The sequence below is a fragment of the Musca autumnalis genome, unplaced genomic scaffold, assembly GCF_047663935.1.
Source record: "Musca autumnalis isolate F117 unplaced genomic scaffold, ASM4766393v1 scaffold_4, whole genome shotgun sequence".
Taxonomy (NCBI): domain Eukaryota; kingdom Metazoa; phylum Arthropoda; class Insecta; order Diptera; family Muscidae; genus Musca; species Musca autumnalis.
Window position 1 is genome coordinate 214,008,193 of NW_027411977.1, and position 19,805 is coordinate 214,027,997.

The window sequence follows — 19,805 nt, forward strand, 5'->3', positions numbered from 1 at the left end:
AAAAATATTCTTTAAAAATCCACGCTTAGTGGAGTGTTGCTGCTGGAAAAAATATTCTTTAAAAATCCACGCTTAGTGGAGTGTTGCTGCTGGAAAAAATATTCTTTAAAAATCCACGCTTAGTGGAGTGTTGCTGCTGGAAAAAATATTCTTTAAAAATCCACGCTTAGTGGAGTGTTGCTGCTGGAAAAAATATTCTTTAAAAATCCACGCTTAGTGGAGTGTTGCTGCTGGAAAAAATATTCTTTAAAAATCCACGCTTAGTGGAGTGTTGCTGCTGGAAAAAATATTCTTTAAAAATCCACGCTTAGTGGAGTGTTGCTGCTGGAAAAAATATTCTTTAAAAATCCACGCTTAGTGGAGTGTTGCTGCTGGAAAAAATATTCTTTAAAAATCCACGCTTAGTGGAGTGTTGCTGCTGGAAAAAATATTCTTTAAAAATCCACGCTTAGTGGAGTGTTGCTGCTGGAAAAAATATTCTTTAAAAATCCACGCTTAGTGGAGTGTTGCTGCTGGAAAAAATATTCTTTAAAAATCCACGCTTAGTGGAGTGTTGCTGCTGGAAAAAATATTCTTTAAAAATCCACGCTTAGTGGAGTGTTGCTGCTGGAAAAAATATTCTTTAAAAATCCACGCTTAGTGGAGTGTTGCTGCTGGAAAAAATATTCTTTAAAAATCCACGCTTAGTGGAGTGTTGCTGCTGGAAAAAATATTCTTTAAAAATCCACGCTTAGTGGAGTGTTGCTGCTGGAAAAAATATTCTTTAAAAATCCACGCTTAGTGGAGTGTTGCTGCTGGAAAAAATATTCTTTAAAAATCCACGCTTAGTGGAGTGTTGCTGCTGGAAAAAATATTCTTTAAAAATCCACGCTTAGTGGAGTGTTGCTGCTGGAAAAAATATTCTTTAAAAATCCACGCTTAGTGGAGTGTTGCTGCTGGAAAAAATATTCTTTAAAAATCCACGCTTAGTGGAGTGTTGCTGCTGGAAAAAATATTCTTTAAAAATCCACGCTTAGTGGAGTGTTGCTGCTGGAAAAAATATTCTTTAAAAATCCACGCTTAGTGGAGTGTTGCTGCTGGAAAAAATATTCTTTAAAAATCCACGCTTAGTGGAGTGTTGCTGCTGGAAAAAATATTCTTTAAAAATCCACGCTTAGTGGAGTGTTGCTGCTGGAAAAAATATTCTTTAAAAATCCACGCTTAGTGGAGTGTTGCTGCTGGAAAAAAATATTCTTTAAAAATCCACGCTTAGGGTAGTGTTGCTGCTTGAAAAAAATATTCTTTAAAAATCCACGCTTAGGGTAGTGTTGCTGCTTGAAAAAAATATTCTTTAAAAATCCACGATTAGGGCAGTGTTGCTGCTTGAAAATAAAAATATTCTTTAAAAATCCATGCTTAGGGCAGTGTTGCTGCTTGAAAAAAATATTCTTTAAAAATCAACGCTTAGGGCAGTGTTGCTGCTTTGAAAAAAATATTCTTTAAAAATCCACGCTTAGGGAAAAATTGCTGCTTGAAAAAAATATTCTTTAAAAATCCACGCTTAGGGGAAAATTGCTGCTTGAAAAAAATATTCTTTAAAAATCCACGCTTAGGGGAGCGTTGCTGCTGGAAAAAATATTCTTTAAAAATCCACGCTTAGGGGAATGTTGCTGCTTGAAAAAAATATTCTTTAAAAATCCACGCTTAGGGCAGTGTTGCTGCTTGAAAAAAATATTCTTTAAAAATCCACGCTTAGGGCAGTGTTGCTGCTTGAAAAAAATATTCTTTAAAAATCCACGCTTAGGGCAGTGTTGCTGCTTGAAAAAAATATTCTTTAAAAATCCACGCTTAGGGCAGTGTTGCTGCTTGAAAAAAATATTCTTTAAAAATCCACGCTTAGGGCAGTGTTGCTGCTTGAAAAAAATATTCTTTAAAAATCCACGCTAAGGGGAATGTTGCTGCTTGAAAAAAATATTCTTTAAAAATCCACGCTTAGGGTAGTGTTGCTGCTGGAAAAAAATATTCTTTAAAAATCCACGCTTAGTGGAGTGTTGCTGCTGGAAAAAATATTCTTTAAAAATCCACGCTTAGTGGAGTGTTGCTGCTGGAAAAAATATTCTTTAAAAATCCACGCTTAGTGGAGTGTTGCTGCTGGAAAAAATATTCTTTAAAAATCCACGCTTAGTGGAGTGTTGCTGCTGGAAAAAATATTCTTTAAAAATCCACGCTTAGTGGAGTGTTGCTGCTGGAAAAAATATTCTTTAAAAATCCACGCTTAGTGGAGTGTTGCTGCTGGAAAAAATATTCTTTAAAAATCCACGCTTAGTGGAGTGTTGCTGCTGGAAAAAAATATTCTTTAAAAATCCACGCTTAGGGTAGTGTTGCTGCTTGAAAAAAATATTCTTTAAAAATCCACGCTTAGGGTAGTGTTGCTGCTTGAAAAAAATATTCTTTAAAAATCCACGATTAGGGCAGTGTTGCTGCTTGAAAATAAAAATATTCTTTAAAAATCCATGCTTAGGGCAGTGTTGCTGCTTGAAAAAAATATTCTTTAAAAATCAACGCTTAGGGCAGTGTTGCTGCTTTGAAAAAAATATTCTTTAAAAATCCACGCTTAGGGAAAAATTGCTGCTTGAAAAAAATATTCTTTAAAAATCCACGCTTAGGGGAAAATTGCTGCTTGAAAAAAATATTCTTTAAAAATCCACGCTTAGGGGAGCGTTGCTGCTGGAAAAAATATTCTTTAAAAATCCACGCTTAGGGGAATGTTGCTGCTTGAAAAAAATATTCTTTAAAAATCCACGCTTAGGGCAGTGTTGCTGCTTGAAAAAAATATTCTTTAAAAATCCACGCTTAGGGCAGTGTTGCTGCTTGAAAAAAATATTCTTTAAAAATCCACGCTTAGGGCAGTGTTGCTGCTTGAAAAAAATATTCTTTAAAAATCCACGCTTAGGGCAGTGTTGCTGCTTGAAAAAAATATTCTTTAAAAATCCACGCTTAGGGCAGTGTTGCTGCTTGAAAAAAATATTCTTTAAAAATCCACGCTAAGGGGAATGTTGCTGCTTGAAAAAAATATTCTTTAAAAATCCACGCTTAGGGTAGTGTTGCTGCTGGAAAAAAATATTCTTTAAAAATCCACGCTTAGTGGAGTGTTGCTGCTGGAAAAAATATTCTTTAAAAATCCACGCTTAGTGGAGTGTTGCTGCTGGAAAAAATATTCTTTAAAAATCCACGCTTAGTGGAGTGTTGCTGCTAAAAATCCACGCTTAGTGGAGTGTTGCTGCTGGAAAAAATATTCTTTAAAAATCCACGCTTAGTGGAGTGTTGCTGCTGGAAAAAATATTCTTTAAAAATCCACGCTTAGTGGAGTGTTGCTGCTGGAAAAAATATTCTTTAAAAATCCACGCTTAGTGGAGTGTTGCTGCTAAAAATCCACGCTTAGTGGAGTGTTGCTGCTGGAAAAAATATTCTTTAAAAATCCACGCTTAGTGGAGTGTTGCTGCTGGAAAAAATATTCTTTAAAAATCCACGCTTAGTGGAGTGTTGCTGCTGGAAAAAATATTCTTTAAAAATCCACGCTTAGTGGAGTGTTGCTGCTGGAAAAAATATTCTTTAAAAATCCACGCTTAGTGGAGTGTTGCTGCTGGAAAAAATATTCTTTAAAAATCCACGCTTAGTGGAGTGTTGCTGCTGGAAAAAATATTCTTTAAAAATCCACGCTTAGTGGAGTGTTGCTGTTGGAAAAATATTCTTTAAAAATCCACGCTTAGTGGAGTGTTGCTGCTGGAAAAAATATTCTTTAAAAATCCACGCTTAGTGGAGTGTTGCTGCTGGAAAAAATATTCTTTAAAAATCCACGCTTAGTGGAGTGTTGCTGCTGGAAAAAATATTCTTTAAAAATCCACGCTTAGTGGAGTGTTGCTGCTGGAAAAAATATTCTTTAAAAATCCACGCTTAGTGGAGTGTTGCTGCTGGAAAAAATATTCTTTAAAAATCCACGCTTAGTGGAGTGTTGCTGCTGGAAAAAATATTCTTTAAAAATCCACGCTTAGTGGAGTGTTGCTGCTGGAAAAAATATTCTTTAAAAATCCACGCTTAGTGGAGTGTTGCTGCTGGAAAAAATATTCTTTAAAAATCCACGCTTAGTGGAGTGTTGCTGCTGGAAAAAATATTCTTTAAAAATCCACGCTTAGTGGAGTGTTGCTGCTGGAAAAAATATTCTTTAAAAATCCACGCTTAGTGGAGTGTTGCTGCTGGAAAAAATATTCTTTAAAAATCCACGCTTAGTGGAGTGTTGCTGCTGGAAAAAATATTCTTTAAAAATCCACGCTTAGTGGAGTGTTGCTGCTGGAAAAAATATTCTTTAAAAATCCACGCTTAGTGGAGTGTTGCTGCTGGAAAAAATATTCTTTAAAAATCCACGCTTAGTGGAGTGTTGCTGCTGGAAAAAATATTCTTTAAAAATCCACGCTTAGTGGAGTGTTGCTGCTGGAAAAAATATTCTTTAAAAATCCACGCTTAGTGGAGTGTTGCTGCTGGAAAAAATATTCTTTAAAAATCCACGCTTAGTGGAGTGTTGCTGCTGGAAAAAATATTCTTTAAAAATCCACGCTTAGTGGAGTGTTGCTGCTGGAAAAAATATTCTTTAAAAATCCACGCTTAGTGGAGTGTTGCTGCTGGAAAAAATATTCTTTAAAAATCCACGCTTAGTGGAGTGTTGCTGCTGGAAAAAATATTCTTTAAAAATCCACGCTTAGTGGAGTGTTGCTGCTGGAAAAAATATTCTTTAAAAATCCACGCTTAGTGGAGTGTTGCTGCTGGAAAAATATTCTTTAAAAATCCACGCTTAGTGGAGTGTTGCTGCTGGAAAAAATATTCTTTAAAAATCCACGCTTAGTGGAGTGTTGCTGCTGGAAAAAATATTCTTTAAAAATCCACGCTTAGTGGAGTGTTGCTGCTGGAAAAAATATTCTTTAAAAATCCACGCTTAGTGGAGTGTTGCTGCTGGAAAAAATATTCTTTAAAAATCCACGCTTAGTGGAGTGTTGCTGCTGGAAAAAATATTCTTTAAAAATCCACGCTTAGTGGAGTGTTGCTGCTGGAAAAAATATTCTTTAAAAATCCACGCTTAGTGGAGTGCTGCTGCTGGAAAAAATATTCTTTAAAAATCCACGCTTAGTGGAGTGTTGCTGCTGAAAAAATATTCTTTAAAAATCCACGCTTAGGGGAGTGTTGCTGCTGGAAAAAATATTCTTTAAAAATCCACGCTTAGGGGAGTGTTGCTGCTGGAAAAAATATTCTTTAAAAATCCACGCTTAGGGGAGTGTTGCTGCTGGAAAAAATATTCTTTAAAAATCCACGCTTAGGGGAGTGTTGCTGCTGGAAAAAATATTCTTTAAAATTCCACGCTTAGCGGAATGTTTTTGGTGGACAAATATTATTTAAAAATCTTCGTATATTACACGGCTTATTGATATACAATTTAAGTTTTCTTGTATCTCTTTCAGCCAGATTATCCCTGTAATACTTCCGCTGGAAAACTTAAAGCTTCCTGAATCCTTACAATTAAAATGCTGCATGCAACAGAAATTATGCTGCAATTTAACCGAAAGCAAAAAAAGACATTTCTGTCACCGCCAGCAGTTGGACGAGGAGGAAGCACGTGTAATCATCGTGTAAATTGAATTTTTCTCACACTTTTTGCTAACAATTTTGTCTGCTCCATAAGAAAGAAACAGGATGAAGAATAAAAATCTCTTTTATAGCATCTCAACAAACACCAACACCAAGCATAGACTGCGAATAAGATGTGGCAGAACCCTATGTTGCTTCCTAACACATAAACGATAAACACTTTGTGCATCCATTGAGTCGTCTGATTTGTCCGTCTCTCCAATATGTGCGTGCGTGTGTATCTGGCGTAGGTCTGCATAGCTCTCTGTCACTGGGATATTTTATGAGATGACAGTCATTGCCATTGAAAAACTATAAACGGATATTATAGTAAATTTTATCCTTCAGTCTCATAAAATTGCAATCATCAGAATCGAACGAACGAATGACTGTGATGGCAGCAACAGGAAAACTTTCATCTACAGGGTTCCAGGCTGACTGCTTTGGTGGCTGTGACAGAATGCCAGCCATCCAATCCTTCCTTACGGAAAAAAACGCACTTCAGCTGGCAGAAAATATTTGTGCAAGTCGTTGAAGTTTTGTTATGCGTTAAGTATAATGATGAGGATCCTGAGCTGTTGGCTGTTAATGTTGCCTTTGCCGCCTCTAGAGTTGTTTGTAGTGACTCGGTGTATGTCTGTCTCGCTATAATGTTGCAATTTGATTGCAGGAAGTGTCAATATTATCGATAATATTGTTGTTATATCCCAACTTGATATTGAATTCATCTCTAGTCTGGTGGTGGTGGCATTGGTCTGATGGTAATACATTTCTGTGTGTGCAACGGCTTGACATTGATAATCTAGAGGAGACATCATTGAAGATAGGTAGGTTCGTCCACGTTGGATAGTATCATTTCTTTAATCACCGCCGTTTTTCTTCTTGTTTTGTTTCTTGTCTCTGTTGTTACTTTGAGAGGAAGTATTTTGTGTTTTACCAGCATTGAATCGTGTTTGGAATTTCCAAGAAAAATCTCCACAAAGATTTATGAAGGAATTTCAAGTGGTAAGAACATTCACAAAAGGGTGCTAGGAAAATGTGGGGAATATTTGAAAGTTCTTTTTCCAGACTATCAGGCCGATAAGGGTGGATTTTTAAATAAATTTTTTTCAAGCAGCAACACTTCCATAAGCCTGGTTTTTTTTCAGAATATTTTTTTCAAACACCATCACAGAAAAAATCTTGGATTTTTAAAGAATATTTTTTTTCAACCACCATCACAGCAATAAACGTGGATTTTTAAAGAATATTTTTTTTTCAACCACCATCACAGCAATAAACGTGGATTTTTAAAGAATATTTTTTCAGCCATCTTCACAACAATAAACGTGGATTTTTAAAGAATATTTTTTCAATCCCCATAACAACAATAAACATGGATTTTGAAGGAATATTTTTTTCAAACACCAACAACAACAATAAACTTGGATTTTGAAGGAATATTTTTTTTCAAACACCAACAACAACAACAATAAACTTGGATTTTGAAGGAATATTTTTTTTTCAAACACCATCACAGCAATAGACGTGGATTTTTAAAGATCATTTTTTTCAACCACCATCATAGCAATAAACGTGGATTTTTAAAGAATATTTTTTCAAGGGCCCATACAACAATAAACGTGGATTTTTAAAGAATATTTTTTTAGGGACCCTTACAGCAATAAACGTGGATTTTTAAAGAATATATTTTCAAGGACCCATACAACAATAAACGTGGATTTTTAAAGAATATATTTTCAAGAACACATACAACAATAAACGTGGATTTTTAAAGAATATATTTTCAAGGACCCGTATAACAATAAACGTCGATTTTTAAATAATATTTTTTCAAGGACCCATTTAACAATAAACGTGGATATTTAAAGAATATTTTTTCAAGGACCCGTATAACAATAAACGTCGATTTTTAAATAATATTTTTTCAAGGACCCATTTAACAATAAACGTGGATTTTTAAAGAATATTTTTTCAATGACCCATACAACAATAAACGTGGATTTTTAAAGAATATTTTTTCAAGGACCCATACAACAATAAACGTGGATTTTTAAAGAATATTTTTTCAAGGACCCATACAACAATAAACTTGGATTTTTAAAGAATATATTTTCAAGGACCCCTAGACCAATAAAAGTGGATTTTTAAAGAATATATTTTCAAGGACCCCTAGACCAATAAAAGTGGATTTTTGAAGAATATTTTTTCGATGACCCATAGACCAATAAGCGTGGATTTTTAAAGAACATTTTTTCTACAACCCATAGACCAATAAACGTGGATTTTTAAAGAACATTTTTTCAACGACCCCTAGACCAATAAAAGTGGATTTTTGAAGAATATTTTTTCGACGACCCATAGACCAATAAACGTGGATTTTTAAAGAATATTTTTTCTACAACCCATAGACCAATAAACGTGGATTTTTAAAGAACATTTTTTCTACAACCCATAGACCAATAAACGTGGATTTTTAAAGAACATTTTTTCTACAACCCATAGACCAATAAACGTGGATTTTTAAAGAACATTTTTTCTACAACCCATAGACCAATAAACGTGGATTTTTAAAGAATATTTTTTCTACAACCCATAGACCAATAAACGTGGATTTTTAAAGAACATTTTTTCTACAACCCATAGACCAATAAACGTGGATTTTTAAAGAACATTTTTTCTACAACCCATAGACCAATAAACGTGGATTTTTAAAGAATATTTTTTCAACGACCCATAGACCAATAAACGTGGATTTTTAAAGAATTTTTTTTTACCTATCCATAGGCCAATAAACGTGGATTTTTAAAGAACATTTCGACGCCTCCAAACAATAGTATGCTAAGTCGACTTAGCATGTTTTCAAGTTCTTTACATTTTTATATTTAACGTCCTTTAACTAAAATTTTGTCAAATTTTGGTAATGATCGGACAATCCGAACAGGAGTTATAAACAAATATTTACTTAGCATAGTACTGAAGGTCAAAGAAATTTCCAAACTTTTAGAGCTTGTCCTGCAAAACTCGCTTTTCAGAATTAGCAAACTATTATTTGGAGGTGTCGAACGTCCTTTAACTTAAATTCTGTCTAATTTTGGTAATGATCGGTCAATCCGAACAGAAGTTATAAACAAATATTTACTTAGCATAGTACTGAAGTTCAAAAAAATTTCCAAACTTTTAGAGCTTGTCCTGCAAAACTCACTTTTTAGACTTAGCATACTATTATTTGGAGGTGTCGATTTTTTCTACAACCCATAGACCAATAAACGTGGATTTTTAAAGAACATTTTTTCTACAACCCATAGACCAATAAACGTGGATTTTTAAAGAACATTTTTTCTACAACCCATAGACCAATAAACGTGGATTTTTAAAGAACATTTTTTCTACAACCCATAGACCAATAAACGTGGATTTTTAAAGAATATTTTTTCAACGACCCCTAGACCAATAAAAGTGGATTTTTGAAGAATAGTTGTTCAACGACCCATAGACCAACAAACGTGGATTTTTAAAGACTAGTTTTTCACCTACCCATAGACCAATAAACGTGGATTTTTAAAGAATATTTTTTCACCTACCCATAGACCAATAAACGTGGATTTTTAAAGAATATTTTTTCACCTACCCATAGACCAATAAACGTGGATTTTTAACGAATATTTTTTCACCTACCCATAGACCAATAAACGTGGATTTTTAACGAATATTTTTTCACCTATCCACAGACCAATAAACGAGGATTTTTAACGAATATTTTTTCACTTACCCATAGACCAATAAACGAGGATTTTTAACGAATATTTTTTCACTTACCCATAGACCAATAAACGTGGATTTTTAAAGAATATTTTTTCACCTACCCATAGACCAATAAACGTGGATTTTTAAAGAATATTTTTTCACCTACCCATAGACCAATAAACGTGGATTTTTAAAGAATATTTTTTCTACAACCCATAGACCAATAAACGTGGATTTTTAAAGAACATTTTTTCTACAACCCATAGACCAATAAACGTGGATTTTTAAAGAATATTTTTTCACCTACCCATAGACCAATAAACGTGGATTTTTAAAGAATATTTTTTCACCTACCCATAGACCAATAAACGTGGATTTTTAAAGAATATTTTTTCTACAACCCATAGACCAATAAACGTGGATTTTTAAAGAACATTTTTTCTACAACCCATAGACCAATAAACGTGGATTTTTAAAGAACATTTTTTCTACAACCCATAGACCAATAAACGTGGATTTTTAAAGAACATTTTTTCTACAACCCATAGACCAATAAACGTGGATTTTTAAAGAACATCTTTTCTACAACCCATAGACCAATAAACGTGGATTTTTAAAGAACATCTTTTCTACAACCCATAGACCAATAAACGTGGATTTTTAAAGAACATCTTTTCTACAACCCATAGACCAATAAACGTGGATTTTTAAAGAACATCTTTTCTACAACCCATAGACCAATAAACGTGGATTTTTAAAGAACATCTTTTCTACAACCCATAGACCACTAAACGTGGATTTTTAAAGAACATCTTTTCTACAACCCACAGATCAATAAACGTGGATTTTTAAAGATAATTTTTGCAATGACTAATAGACCAATAAACGACCCATAGATCAATAAACGTGGATTTTTAAAGATAATTTTTGCAATGACTAATAGACCAATAAACGACCCATAGATCAATAAACGTGGGTTTTTAAAGTATATTTTTTTAAACGACCAATAGACCAATAAAATTGGATTTTTAAATAATATTTTTTCAACGACCCATAGACCAATAAACGTGGATTTTTAAATAATATTTTTTCAACGACCCATAGACCAATAAAATTGGATTTTTAAATAATATTTTTTCAACGACCCATAGACCAATAAACGTGGATTTTTAAAGAATATTTTTCAAGGACCATCACAACAATAAACATGAATTTTTAAGAAATTTTTTTTCAAGGACCATCACAAGAATAAACGTGGATTTTTAAAGAGTATTTTTTCAACGACCCATAGACCAAAAAACGTGGACTTTTAGAGATTTTTGTCAAGGACTATCACAGCAATAAGCTTGGATTTTTTAAAAATATGTTTTCCAAGGACCATCACAACAGTAAACGTGGATTTTTAAGAATACTCATTCAACGACCCATAGACCAACAAACGTGGATTTTTAAAGAATATTTTTTCAACCATATATTTTATTCAATCACTCTATGGTTTTAACCACTATTTCCACACAATCGATTCATTGAATCCTATGACAAGCCATTCGCCACCACCATCAATTGTTAAAAGGTTACATTAACAAAATAAAGATACAGATAATGATGGCAATTTCCTAAAGTACACAGAGACAGAGAGAAAATTGTTGTATTAACATTTGTTTCAATATGGATTCAATGAGATAAACGGGAAAATGGTATGGAGGAGGAAGAATACGTAGTAGGTTTTAATGGAATAGGAAAAACGGATAAATATGAAGGGACTACAAAAACCAATAAAGACTTCTTATGGAACTCCAGCAACGCTTAAAGGTTCTTAGGTGCTTGAAAAAATATTCTTAAAAATGGACCCTTAAAGGCCCAAAGGAGCTTGAAAAAAATAAAAAAAAAAAACTATAAGGTTTATGGAATAATCTTTGCGATAACAAACCTTTAACTATTCTCCTACATATAGTGATCACATTGAACTTTGTTTCACTACAAATTTTCAACTTCAATAACTTCATACGTTGCAACACATTGATTTCAATTGTATTGCTTCATCAATACAAAAAAAACTCCTTAGTCTATAATGTTGTTACAGGAATTTGAAAGTTTTTCTCGTTTTATTATCCCAGCCATTGTTTTTCATTGTCATTTTGAAGTGACAACAAAAAAAAAAAAAAAAATTGAAGAACAACGGCAACAAAACGTTTATTTATTTCGAGAGCATCATTGATTGCATTGTGTGCAATGGTAATGATTTTGAAATTATATATTTGAAAAGGCGGCAAAGAAGTGTTAATGGTAAGCAGGAGGTGAATGTTTTTTCTTCAATACTGTGGTTCATTATGAAAAAGAAGGACAACATGGGAGGAAAACAATACAACAATATGACTTTAAGAAATGCAATTAAGTTAATGGGCTACAAATGACAGGGTGTGGATTGAAATTAGCTAAGAAGGTTGGTCGAGATAACATCAACAAGTGCTGATTTCAAAGCTAACAATACATACATTCATATATACATGTTAAGACACTTCCCGTTTCAAAAAATACACCCAGGTATAACTTGCGCTTGTTTGTCATTGGAGAAGTTACTATTTCTATAGGCCTTTTCTCAAAAAAATGGTGCTTCTATAAAACCTTTCTCAAAGAAAGGGTGCTTCTATAGACACTTTCTCAAAGAAAGAGTGCTTCTATAGACCCTTTCTCAAAGAAAGGGTGCTTCTATAGATTATTTCTCAAACAAAGGGTGCTTCTATAGACCCTTTCTTAAAGAAAGGGTGCTTCTATATACAGTTTCTCACATAAAGGGTGCTTCTAGAGACCCATTTTTCATAGAAAGGGTGCTTCTATAGACCCCTTTTTCATAGAAAGGGTGCTTCTATAGACCCTTTTTTCATAGATAGGGTGCTTCTATAGACCCCTTTTTCAAAGAAACTGTGCTTCTATAGACCCCTTCTCAAAGAAGGGTGCTTCTATAGACCCTTTCTCAAAGAAAGGGCGTTTCTTTAGACCCTTTCTCAAAGAAAGTGTGTTTCTTTAGACCCTTTCTCAAAGAAAGGGTGCTTCTATAGACCCTTTTTCAAAGAAAGGGTGCTTTTGTAGAATCTTTCTCACAGAAAGGGTGCTTCTATAGACCCTCACTCAAAGAAATGGTGCTTCTATAGACCCTCACTCAAAGAAAGGGTGCTTCTATAGACCCTTTCTCAAAGAAAGGGTGCTTCTATATACCCTTTCTCAAAGAAAGGGTGCTTCTTTAGACCCTTTCGCAAAATAACGGTGCTTCTTTAGGGTGCTTCTATAGACCCTTTCGCAAAGTAACGGTGCTTCTTTAGGGTGCTTCTATATACCCTTTCTCAAAGAAAGGGTGCTTCTATAGACCCTTTCTCAAAGAAACGGTGCTTCTATAGACCCTTTCTCAAAGAAAGGGTGCATCTATAGATCCTTTTTCAAAGAAAGTGTGCTTCTATAGACCCTTTCTCAAAGAAAGGGTGTTTCTTTAGACCCTTTCTCAAGGAAAGGGGACTTTTAAAGGCCCTTTCTCAAAGAAAGGGTGCTTCTATAGACCCTTTTTTCAAAGAAAGGGTACTTCTTTAGACCCTTTCGCAAAGAAACGTTGCTTCTTTAGACCATTTCTCAAAGAAAGGGTGCTTCTATAGAACCTTTCTCAAAGAAAGGGTCCTTCTTTAGACCCTTTCTCAAAGAAGGGGTGCTTCTATAGACCCTTTCTCAAAGAAAGGGTGCTTCTTTAGACCCTTTCTCATAGAAAGGGTGCTTCTTTAGACCCTTTCTCAAAGAAAGGGTGCTTCTATAGACCCTTTCTTAAAGAAAGGGTGTTTCTTTAGACCCTTTCTCAAAGAAAGTGTGTTTCTTTAGACCCTTTCTCAAAGAAATTGTGCTTCTTTAGACCCTCTCTCAAAGAAAGGGTGCTTCTATAGATCCTTTTTAAAGAAAGTGTGCTTTTATAGACTCTTTCTCAAAGAAAGGGTGCTTTTATAGATCCTCTCTCAACGAAAGAGTGCTTCTATAGACCCTTTCTCAAAGAAAGGGTGCTTCTATAGACCCTTTCTCAAAGAAAGGGTGCTTCCTCTCTCAAAGAAAGAGTGCTTCTATAGACCCTTTCTCAAAGAAATGGTGCTTCTATAGACCCTTTCTTAAAGAAAGGGTGTTTCTTTAGACCCTTTCTCAAGGAAAAGGGGACTTTTAAAGGCCCTTTCTCAAAGAAAGGGTGCTTCTATAGACCCTTTTTTCAAAGAAAGGGTACTTCTTTAGACCCTTTCGCAAAGAAAGGTTGCTTCTTTAGACCATTTCTCAAAGAAAGGGTCCTTCTTTAGACCCTTTCTCAAAGAAGGGGTGCTTCTATAGACCCTTTCTCAAAGAAAGGGTGCTTCTTTAGACCCTTTCTCATAGAAAGGGTGCTTCTTTAGACCCTTTCTCAAAGAAAGGGTGCTTCTATAGACCGTTTCTTAAAGAAAGGGTGTTTCTTTAGACCCTTTCTCAAAGAAAGGGTGCTTTTATAGATCCTCTCTCAACGAAAGAGTGCTTCTATAGACCCTTTCTCAAAGAAAGGGTGCTTCTATAGACCCTTTCTCAAAGAAAGGGTGCTTCTATAGACCCTTTCTCAAAGAAAGGGTGCTTCTATAGACCCTTTCTCAAAGAAAGGGTGCTTCCTCTCTCAAAGAAAGAGTGCTTCTATAGACCCTTTCTCAAAGAAATGGTGCTTCTATAGACCCTTTCTTAAAGAAAGGGTGTTTCTTTAGACCCTGTCTCAAGGAAAGGGGACTTTTAAAGGCCCTTTCTCAAAGAAAGGGTGCTTCTATAGACCCTTTTTTCAAAGAAAGGGTACTTCTTTAGACCCTTTCGCAAAGAAAGGTTGCTTCTTTAGACCATTTCTCAAAGAAAGGGTGCTTCTATAGAACCTTTCTCAAAGAAAGGGTCCTTCTTTAGACCCTTTCTCAAAGAAGGGGTGCTTCTATAGACCCTTTCTCAAAGAAAGGGTGCTTCTTTAGACCCTTTCTCATAGAAAGGGTGCTTCTTTAGACCCTTTCTCAAAGAAAGGGTGCTTCTATAGACCCTTTCTTAAAGAAAGGGTGTTTCTTTAGACCCTTTCTCAAAGAAAGTGTGTTTCTTTAGACCCTTTCTCAAAGAAATTGTGCTTCTTTAGACCCTCTCTCAAAGAAAGGGTGCTTCTATAGATCCTTTTTAAAGAAAGTGTGCTTTTATAGACTCTTTCTCAAAGAAAGGGTGCTTTTATAGATCCTCTCTCAACGAAAGAGTGCTTCTGCAGACCCTTTCTCAAAGAAACTGTGCTTCTATAGACCCTTTCTCAAAGAAAGGGTGCTTCTATAGACCCTTTCCCAAAGAAACGGTACTTCTATAGACCCTTTCTCAAAGAAAGGGTGCTTCTATAGATCCTTTTCCAAAGAAAGTGTGCTTCTATAGACCCTTCTCAAAGAAAGGGTGTTTCTTTAGACCCTTTCTCAAAGAAAGGGTGCTTTTATAGGCCCTTTCTCAAAGAAAGGGTGCTTTTATAGGCCCTTTCTCAAAAACAGGGTGCTTTTATAGGCCCTTTCTCAAAAGAAAGGGTGCTTTTATAGGCCCTTTCTCAAAGAAAGGGTGCTTCCATAAACCCTTTCTCAAAGAAAGGGTGCTTCTTTAGACCCTTTCTCAAAGAAAGGGTGCTTCTATAAACCCTTTCTCAAAGAAAGGGTGCTTCTTTAGACATTTTCTCAAAGAAATTGTGTTTCTATGGACCGTTTCTCAAAGAAAAGGTGCTTCTGTAGACCCTTTCTCAAAGAAAGGGTGCTTCTATAGACCATTTCTTAAAGAAAGGGTGCTTCTATAGACCATTTCTTAAAGAAACGGTGCTCCTATAGACCCTTTCTCAAAGAAACGGTGCTTATATAGACCGATTCTCAAGGAAAGAGTACTTCCAGAGACCTTTTCTCAAAGAAAGGGTGCTTCTATAGACCCTTTCTTAAAGAAAGGGTGCTTCTATAGACGCTTTCTCAAAGAAAGGGTGCTTCTATAGACCCTTTCTTAAAGAAAGGGTGCTTCTATAGACCCTTTCTAAAAAAAGGTTGCTTCTATAGACGCTTTCTCAAAGAAAGGGTGCTTCTATAGACCCTTTCTCAAAGAAAGGGTGCTTCTATAGACCCTTTCTCAAAGAAAGGGTGCTTCTATAGACCCTTTCTCAAAGAAAGGGTGCTTCTATAGACCCTTTCTCAAAGAAAGGGTGCTTCTATAGACCCTTTCTCAAAGAAAGGGTGCTTCTATAGACCCTTTCTCGAAGAAAGGGTGCTTCTATAGACCCTTTCTCAAAGAAAGGGTGCTTCTATAGACCCTTTCTCAAAGAAAGGGTGCTTCTATAGACCCTTTATAAAAAAAGGGTGCTTCTATAGACCCTTTCTAAAAAAAAGGGTGCTCCTATAGACCCTTTCTAAAAAAAGGGTGCTTCTATAGACCCTTTCTAAAAAAAGGGTGCTTCTATAGACCCTTTCTCAAGGAAAGGGTGCTTCTATAGACCCGTTCTCAAGGAAAGGGTGCTTCTATAGACCCTTTCTAAAAAAAAGGGTGCTCCTATAGTCCCTTTCTAAAAAAAGGGTGCTTCTATAGACCCTTTCTAAAAAAAGGGTGCTTCTATAGACCCTTTCTAAAAAAAGGTTGCTTCTATAGACGCTTTCTCAAAGAAAGGGTGCTTCTATAGTCCCTTTCTCAAAGAAAGGGTGCTTCTATAGACCCTTTCTCAAAGAAAGGGTGCTTCTATAGACCCTTTCTCAAAGAAAGGGTGCTTCTATAGACCCTTTCTCACAGAAAGGGTGCTTCTATAGACCCTTTCTCAAAGAAAGGGTGCTTCTATAGACCCTTTCTCAAAGAAAGAGTGCTTCTATAGACCCTTTTTCAAATAAAAGGTGCTTCTGTAGACCCTTTTTTAAAGAAAGGGTGCTTCTATAGACGCTTTCTCAAAGAAAGGGTGCTTCTATAGACGCTTTCTCAAAGAAAGGGTGCTTCTATAGACGCTTTTTCAAAGAAAGGGTGCTTCTATAGACCCTTTCTTAAAGAAAGGGTGCTTCTATAGACCCTTTCTCAAAGAAACGGTGCTTCTATAGACCCTTTCTCAAGGAAAGGGTGCTTCTATAGACCCTTTCTCAAAAAAAGGGTGCTTCTATAGACGCTTTCTCAAAGAAAGGGTGCTTCTATAGACGGTTTCTCAAAGAAAGGGTGCTTCTATAGACGGTTTCTCAAAGAAAGGGTGCTTCTATAGACCCTTTCTTAAAGAAAGGGTGCTTCTATAGACCCTTTCTCAAAAAAAGGGTGCTTCTATAGACCCTTTCTCAAAAAAAGGGTGTTTCTTTAGACCCTTTCTCAAAGAAAGGGTGGTTCTTTAGACCCTTTCTCAAAGAAAGGGTACTCTATAGACCCTTTTTCAAAGAAAGGGTGCTTCTATAGACCCTTTCTCAAAGAAAGGGTGCTTCTATAGACCCTTTCTCAACGAAAGGGTGCTTCTATAGACCCTTTCTCAAAGAAAGGGTGCTTCTATAGACCCTTTCTCAAAGAAAGGGTGCTTCTATAGACCCTTTTTCAAAGAAAGGGTGCTTCTATAGACCCTTTCTCAAAGAAAGGGTGCTTCTATAGACCCTTTCTCAACGAAAGGGTGCTTCTATAGACCCTTTCTCAAAGAAAGGGTGCTTCTATAGACCCTTTATCAAAGAAAGGGTGTTTCTATAGACCCTTTCTCGAAGAAAGGGTGCTTCTATAGACCCTTTCTCAAAGAAAGCGTGCTTCTATAGACCCTTTCTCAAAGAAAGGGTGCTTCTATAGGCCGTTTCTTAAAGAAAGGGTGCTTCTATAGGCCATTTCTCAAAGAAAGGTTGCTTCTAAAGACCCTTTTTCGAATAAAGGTGTAGTAGCTGCTTCATCAACTAATAATATGTATCTACAAATGTAGTTTTTAAGTGATTAGGAAGTGTGCCACTAATCTCATCTCATTATTACTAGCACCAAAATATAAAATTACATTACAATTGCTCTCATTATATAATTTCTACCATTACCAAAAAAAGCAATGTTAATGTAATAAAAAAACTAACAAAAGCTTATGTCACTTAGGTACATTAACATTTTCACCGGAAGAACATCAAAATGGGGCGTATTACCGTTCAACTTCTTTTTATAGTTTTAATGCAATTCAACTACAATTTGGCAGCAAAGCAAAAGGTGAGAACAAACTTAGTCCTTATACCTTCATTTTCACTTTTCCAAATTCATTATAATTTACTTAATTTTCAGTCCCGCGTTTTATTATTTGAAGAGGTGTCAACAACTTGTAACCCCGAATATTTGAATAAATTCGAATTATTGTTATCGGAGGAGAAGCATGGCTTCGATGTTGAAATTTTGCTGATAAAAAATATCACCGAACCGGTGTGGAATAAACTGAGCGTTGAAATGAAACTCAAAAAAGAGAATCAATACAAGAAGATATTCGGTTATGAAACAAATGTTTGTGATTTTATTGGTGTCAGTGGCCGCAGTGCCGTGGAAAATAATATCATCATGACATGGGTTCAAAATGCCTTGAAATATAGTAATCTACCCAAATCGTGTCCAGTACTGGAGGTAAGCAAATAAGTTTTGTAATTTCGATTTATTTTGAATGGAATTTTGTTTTCTAAAATTTATTTTTAGGGCTCATACAGTTGGCGTAATTTCAAGGTTGAAAAGAATAGCATACCTCCGTTTGCTGTCAATGGTCTGTATCGTGTAAATGTTACAAACTTTTTGAAAATGCCGGAAACGCAAATTACGGAAATCAGTTTTTGTTCGTTAATTGTAAATATTAAAATGAAATAATGTTTGTGTTCCCGGACACAGAGACTTGTAAAACCTCTCAAACCTATCGTATATAGAAACAACAGAAAAAATTTAAATTTTATAAAGAAAACTAGGAAAAATTGCAAAGCTTGTATATTCTGAAAGAAAATGGAACAATGCTAATTTGAATAATTTATAAAGTAATTGAATAAATTTTGTATGTGGTGGAAGAATTTGTAAAATTTAATATTTGTTTGCATTTGAAAATATGGCGATAATAGTTTTCAACCACCAACAAACCTCAAAACGTGGAGTTTTTAAACAATATTTTTAAACCACTAACAGACCTTAAAACGTGGATTTTTTAAACAAAATTTTTCAACCAACAACAGACCTCACAACGTGAATTTTTTTAAGAATATGTTCAACCGCCAACAGACCTCCAAAAGTTGATTTTCTAAAGAATATTTTGTAACCAACAACAGATCTCCAAACGTGGATTTTTTAAAGTATATTTTTCAACCACCAACAGACCTCAAAACGTGGATTTTTTAAAGAATATTTTTCAACCACAAACAGACCTCAAAACGTGGATTTTTTAAAGAATATATTTCAACCACCAACAGACCTCAAAACGTGGATTTTTTAAAGAATATTTTTCAACCACCAACAGAACTCAAAACGTGGATTTTTTAAAGAATGTTTTTCAACCACCAACAGAACTCAAAACGTGGATTTTTTAAAGAATGTTTTTCAACCACCAACAGAACTCAAAACGTGGATTTTTTAAAGAATGTTTTTCAACCACCAACAGAACTCAAAACGTGGATTTTTTAAAGAATGTTTTTCAACCACCAACAGAACTCAAAACGTGGATTTTTTAAAGAATGTTTTTCAACCACCAACAGACCTCCAATAGTGGATTTTTAAAGAAAAATTTCCAACCACCAACAGACCTCCAATAGTGGATTTTTTAAAGAATGTTTTTCAACCACCCACAGACCTCCAATAGTGGATTTTTAAAGAAAAATTTTCAACCACCAACAGACCTCCAATAGTGGATTTTTAAAGAAAAATTTTCAATCACCAACAGACCTCCAAACGTGGATTTTTTAAAGAATATTATTCAACCACTAACAGACCTCAAAACGTGGATTTTTTAAAGAATATTTTTCAACCACCAACAGACCTCCAAACGTGGATTTTTTAAAGAATATTTTTCAACCACCAACAGACCTCAAAACGTAAATTTTTTCAAGGATATTTTTTAACCACCAACACACCTCAAAACGTGGTTTTTTTAAAGAATATTTTTCAACCACCAACAGACCTCAAAACGTGGATTTTTTAAAGAATATTTTTCAACCACCAACAGACCTTAAAACGTGGATTTTTTTAAAGAATATTTTTCAACCACCAACAGACCTCAAAACGTGGATTTTTTAAAGAATATTTTTCAACCACCAACAGGCCTCAAAACGTGGATTTTTTAAAGAATGTTTTTCAACCACCAACAGAACTCAAAACGTGGATTTTTTAAAGAATGTTTTTCAACCACCAACAGAACTCAAAACGTGGATTTTTTAAAGAATGTTTTTCAACCACCA

The 19,805-nt window shown here is 35.0% G+C and overlaps 1 protein-coding gene across 1 annotated transcript; it reads left to right on the forward strand.

The window, feature by feature from the left end:
• Positions 1 to 17,526: 17,526 nt before the first annotated feature.
• On the forward strand, positions 17,527 to 18,237 carry LOC141403226 (uncharacterized). Its single transcript, XM_073985411.1, has 3 exons — positions 17,527 to 17,601; positions 17,674 to 18,003; positions 18,073 to 18,237. The coding sequence occupies exons 1-3, from the start codon at positions 17,527 to 17,529 to the stop codon at positions 18,235 to 18,237; spliced, it is 570 nt and encodes a 189-aa protein (XP_073841512.1).
• The last annotated feature ends 1,568 nt before the right edge of the window (positions 18,238 to 19,805 follow it).

Bases quoted from the DNA above. Each gene is read 5' to 3' on its own strand.
- LOC141403226 (XM_073985411.1), top strand. From the start codon at position 17,527: ATGGGGCGTATTACCGTTCAACTTCTTTTTATAGTTTTAATGCAATTC. The intron at 17,602-17,673 runs GTGAGAACAAAC...CTTAATTTTCAG, and splicing joins ATTTGGCAGCAAAGCAAAAG to TCCCGCGTTTTATTATTTGA. The intron at 18,004-18,072 runs GTAAGCAAATAA...ATTTATTTTTAG, and splicing joins AATCGTGTCCAGTACTGGAG to GGCTCATACAGTTGGCGTAA.